We start from the raw sequence: 5,103 nt of genomic DNA on the forward strand, positions 1-5,103 counted from the left end.
CACGACAGGACCACGGAGTTCTGGTGCTTGCTGCCTCTCACTCGTTGTGCACGCAGCACAGCAAAAGCAGTTGTGAGAGTGAGAGCTGCCAGCACCTGAACCTCCATGTTCCGCAAAGTTAGATTAGCACATACTCAGTCTAAGATAGTCTATAGAAAGCTAAGTAGTTCACCATCACCTGCAACGCAGTTGCAGTTGCTCACCGCCACCAATGTCGTCCTTCATACAGTCCTTGGTATCTTCCGCACGCCGCTCGCACGTGAGCGCGTTGCAGACCGGTACGCCGGGATGCAGTACATGCATAGACACGCGTAGGATTGTAGGTTGGATCGGTAGTACTGGTATTGCCAGTGTCTTGGGCTGTGGCAATGACGTCTGGCACTGGACACTGGCAGACCGTAGCAAGTAGCATCTCACAGTAGCAGGATAGCATCTCACAGGTTGTTGCGGTACTGTACGCATTCCTTTCTAAACAATATTGTACAGTCGTTCAGAGCGTGAAAGCGGCGTAAAATCTCCAATGCTGCACAAATCAAGACTTCGCCGCCGCAGCGATTTTCTTCACTTCAAGCCAGTAGAACGCATTATAATCGCGCCAAACTTGCGCATCTGGGTTCGTCGTTCACGTTGATTTCTTCATGTCCAGCATTCCAAAGATCTTGGGTGGCTTCACTTTATTGTCAAACCAATATCTAAACTGTGCCGCTTGCAGCTTGGTTGCTATTGCGTTTGTTTCCGGAGATTTCTTCGCCGCTTGGAGCGCTGTCGAGACGACTTTTTCTGTGTGGAACCCCATCAGTTCCTTTATCACGCTCGTCTGTCTCCCAGCGTTGAACTTGTTAAATACGTGAATGTACGTCTCCAAGATAGGTAAATTCGGGTTCACAAGGAGCTTGTCCATACCGCCACCGAGCTTTAGCAGCTTGATGACGTCGCCCATAGATTTTCCCTGCTGCATCCAACCTGTCATCTGGATAAACTGAAGTTCTCTCGATATTTTATTCGTGGCTTTCACTTGCTTGCCAGCTTCCAGCATCTTTACCAAGGCGTCGTCACTGTACTTTGTTGTCAACGTTTTTACCATCTCGACTTGAGGGTATTGCTTGGTGCTCTTTTTCATAAAGGAGACCCATTTGCTGAACTGTTTGTGATCCAAAAGTTTGTCACCGGCTTGGTCAAGTTTGAGTAACGCGAAGGCTTCGTCGGCCGTTTTGCCTTGAAGACGCAACGTCTCGGCTTTTACAGCTCCCTTGATCTTGGACCCGGTCCATTTTACTGGCGCTAAAAGTTTATTAGCGCCAGAGAAGTTTATAGCGAGCCTTGCCTCTTCGTCTGATTGTGTGTTGCTCCGTAGCAGCCTCGCGATTGACGTGTGGCTTGGGTCAGGAGAAACATGCACGGACTTCGCTGCTACCGAGACTTCGAGACCAGCAAGGGGAGCTGTCCAAAGAAGCAGTGTAGTGACGCGCATTCTTCTGTTATAGTTGCACCACTTGGAGTGTGCCGCCAGTCAACTTAGCGCACAGGAATACCGTAATCAATAGAGCTGCTATGGTTTATTGGCTCATTTCAATTTCAGCCAGTCATCTATGACTACTGAGTACCAGTATAGTAATCCAGGTGCCTGTTACATATGTACCACCTCCTGTCGGAAGGTACAGTACTATGTAGGTAGAAGTACACTGTCTGAATGCCATGATACATGTTTAGAAATTGCTTCTACTACGTTAGCATCTCGCTCTGGTCGCGTTGGAGTATTCGATATCAAGCATAAGCAAAGACACGTTCAGCATTATCAAGTCTTTTGATTATTAAAGTTTAATACCGGTAATTTTCAAAAGTATGGAATTGTACCTAATGGTACCGGTACATCAACAGACGACATCGTCGTTTATCCCAATGATGTGCTGTGAGACGGCTCGTCAAACGTTGAATCTTTGACTTAATGACTCAAGCTGATGCAATACACATCAGGAACATGAGTGCTATTAGCATTATTAATACTTGAACTGACAGAGCGCAGCTTCAGTTTGGTAGCAGTACGCAGCAACCGGAAGCAATATGAAATGTTTGTCAAAACTCTAGTGCAATCTCTAAAGTACAGTACAGAATTGGGGGCGAGTCACGACCGCACAATCGTACTTATTTTGTAATAGGGGTGGGAATTTCACACTGGGAAACACCCTCGAGAAATCGTTTCGTCATTGTTACCGGTATCCTTGCCCAAAACAGCTCTGAATTCTTTTAAAGTGGAATTAATGGTTTATCCCTCATTTTTCGGTATTACCAAAACCAATACAATTAAGATGATTGGCCCTAGACTGCCATTATCATAGTATTAGAAGCCCCAAACAAAAGCTGTACATGTAGCTAAACAAATACATTAAAGAAAAGCTCAGCACGCATGCCGTCCAATCCCATGATTTGTACCAAAAACTGTTTGGGCTGAGCACAGTATTACCTCAGTTGGAACGAAGATGAAGCGAAATAAGGTTGGCGCGTGTTCCTGCAACAAAAAAAAGTCTTTCTATTCGGAAGGAAACTGTAAGTGTTGGTGGGCGCCTCACTTATGAACGGATCAGGGCTTCAGGACGCATTTTATAGCCGCGATAGGAGCTGCAAGGAGATATGTGCTTTCCGAAATTTGGAACTTGAGGACTGTAACGGGGTACGTAGCCATAAGGGTACCCCTAGTTACATGAAGTGTGACACGTCATACTTCGGGATATTTGGTACAAGGTACCAAGGTCGTCCAAAGCCAACCATGGCTGATGACATTGCTTTTTTATAGGTGACTTATAGTTTGTATTAACCCAAGCTTAATCTACCTATAAATATACTCAGTTTACATTCTACCTTAAATAGGTCACCTCGCTCCCTTTCAATAATAGGGGACCTGTGAGCTGCCGTTCACTGAGAGTTTGTATACTCTCGGAAGCTAACTTCCTCTAGCGCAAGGTGCTGTGGGACCCCGTCACACTTGGTAGCACTCGTAGTCAATCCACGCCACCGCGGGTAGACTACCTGAACCTCTCCGAAGTTCGTTGCCATGGATAGGAACGACCTTGCCCATATGAACGACTCACAGTTCGACTCGGTTCGGAAGATGGCAGGCATCTTCGGGTTGGAGGCCCCGCAGAGCCTGGTGGTGTCAACACCGGCTGAGCAGCTCGAGCGCGTCAAAGCGTTTGACGCGTACGAGCAGGGGCTCATCGCGCATGTGCGGGAGAACCTGCAGGTTTCAGTGGCGGAAGCGAATCCGCCTCACCCAAAGCCAATACGGCTGAAGGTTAAGCCGTATGAAGGGATGGAAGGTGAGAACCTTCACTTCTGGGTCCAAGAAGTAGAGCTCGCGATGGACGCGGCTCTGATCTCGACCGAGCAACTTCGTGTTGCTTTTGCACTCTCCAGCCTTAGCGGCCGTGCTAAGAGTTGGGTGTACACACGGGAAGCAACATCCCCTGGATGTTTCACATCCTGGGCTCAGCTGTGTGAACAGCTCCGAGCCGCGTTCCTCCCGGCGAACTACGAGTACCGCCAGCGTTCGCGCTTCCTCTCGTGTAAACAAGGGAGGCGTGAGCTGCACGAGTACGTGCAAGATATACGGGAGCTCACGGCGTCCCTAGTGGGAAACCCACTCAACGAACACATCAAGATGACTGTGTTCACGGACGGTTTTCGAGTGGGCCCCGAGAGCACTCAGCTGTTACGGGTGCAGTCAAACACCCTTGAGGAGGCAATTCAAGTGGCTCTTCAGGAAGAGTACATCCATCGCCAGGCGCGTACGCCGGCCTCAGCGTGGCCTGAAAGTTCCATGTCGACTCCCGGTCGAACGAGCCCCAACGGACTAGTTCTCATGGAGCTCGGGTCCGCCGAACATCGTGACATCCGCTGCTTCGGCTGCGGGAAGATGGGCCACTTCAAGCGCGACTGTCCCGCGGAAAGACTCCGCAGACGGTCTTTCCCCAAGCCCGTCCTTAAGTGTCGCTGGCAGAAGCCAGGATCCCGGGGACAGGGGAACGCCGGAAACCAGTAGGGGCGGGGCACCCTACTGGGGAAGAACTAAGTCTTCGTGAAGGGTGCGCAGGTGGTGCGTACCACGGGGACTTAGCCCCTGAGAATCTTCGCACTCTCGAATCGACAAACAGCAGTGGCGGGTTGCTCGTAGTACACGGATGTGGACGGGGATACGATCATCCCTTTAGAATCTTGATCGATTCTGGGGCGTCGAAGAATTTCGCACGCCGCCAGACAGCTGCTCGTAATAGCAACAAGCTGTCCGACGCTTTGAGAGAAAGCAAGGGCAACGGGACGGTGTCAGTACGACTGGCCGATGGGAAGGTCGTCACTGTCCCCAACGTCCAAGTGGATCTGGCCGTAAAGTTTGAAGACTTTGACAGCCTCGAGCAGTTGACGGTTCTCGACATAGATCCTTACAATATGATCCTGGGCATGCCCTGGCTTGAGAAGCACGAGCCCTGGATCGACTGGCGAGGCAAGGCAATCGGTGTCAGCCGCCCTGCGCAGTCCGACAGAGCATTGGTGAGTCATGTTCCCACCTCTGTCAGGACCCGGGGCGCCCGCAAGGGTTGCCAGGGTACCGAAGCATCCGGCAGATGCTAGGGGGTCGGCGACGTATATGACGACTCCGAGGATGTTTGGATGGTAGCAGCGCCCAGAGAAGGCGCTGGCCAAGTGGGTAACTTAGGTCCACAAGCGGGTAACTTAGTTCCGCAGACAGCTGCAGCTGTCACGAACACTGACAATAGTGTGCTCAGGGTGGGTAACAGAGTTCCACACACGGTCGCCCAGACCTTAACTGAAGAGGAAGATGTCGGATACGCCCTGTGTGGGTAACACAGGGCCACGAGGTCACCCAGACCATAACTGATGAGGAAGACGCGGGGTGCGCTTCCTGTGTGGGTACCACAGTACCACACGAGGCCACGAGTGCCTCGGATGTCGGCGCTCCGACATCCCCAGACGTGAATTACAAAGCTCCACGTCACGGTCGCCGTCGACGACGACGCCGCTGCCGCCACAAGTTGGATCTGAACTTCGTTCAGATCGACGTCGCTTCACGCGACTCGGAGCCCAGAACCC

The 5,103-nt window shown here is 51.1% G+C and overlaps 1 protein-coding gene across 1 annotated transcript; it reads right to left on the bottom strand.

Annotated features, from left to right (window-relative positions):
* Positions 1 to 622: 622 nt before the first annotated feature.
* On the bottom strand, positions 623 to 1,471 carry PITG_12761 (secreted RxLR effector peptide protein, putative; the record flags this gene model as incomplete). Its single annotated transcript, XM_002900103.1, has 1 exon — positions 623 to 1,471. The coding sequence occupies one exon, from the start codon at positions 1,469 to 1,471 to the stop codon at positions 623 to 625; it is 849 nt and encodes a 282-aa protein (XP_002900149.1).
* Positions 1,472 to 5,103: the final 3,632 nt, after the last annotated feature.

This window comes from Phytophthora infestans, genomic scaffold, assembly GCF_000142945.1.
Source record: "Phytophthora infestans T30-4 supercont1.27 genomic scaffold, whole genome shotgun sequence".
NCBI lineage: Eukaryota > Oomycota > Peronosporomycetes > Peronosporales > Peronosporaceae > Phytophthora > Phytophthora infestans.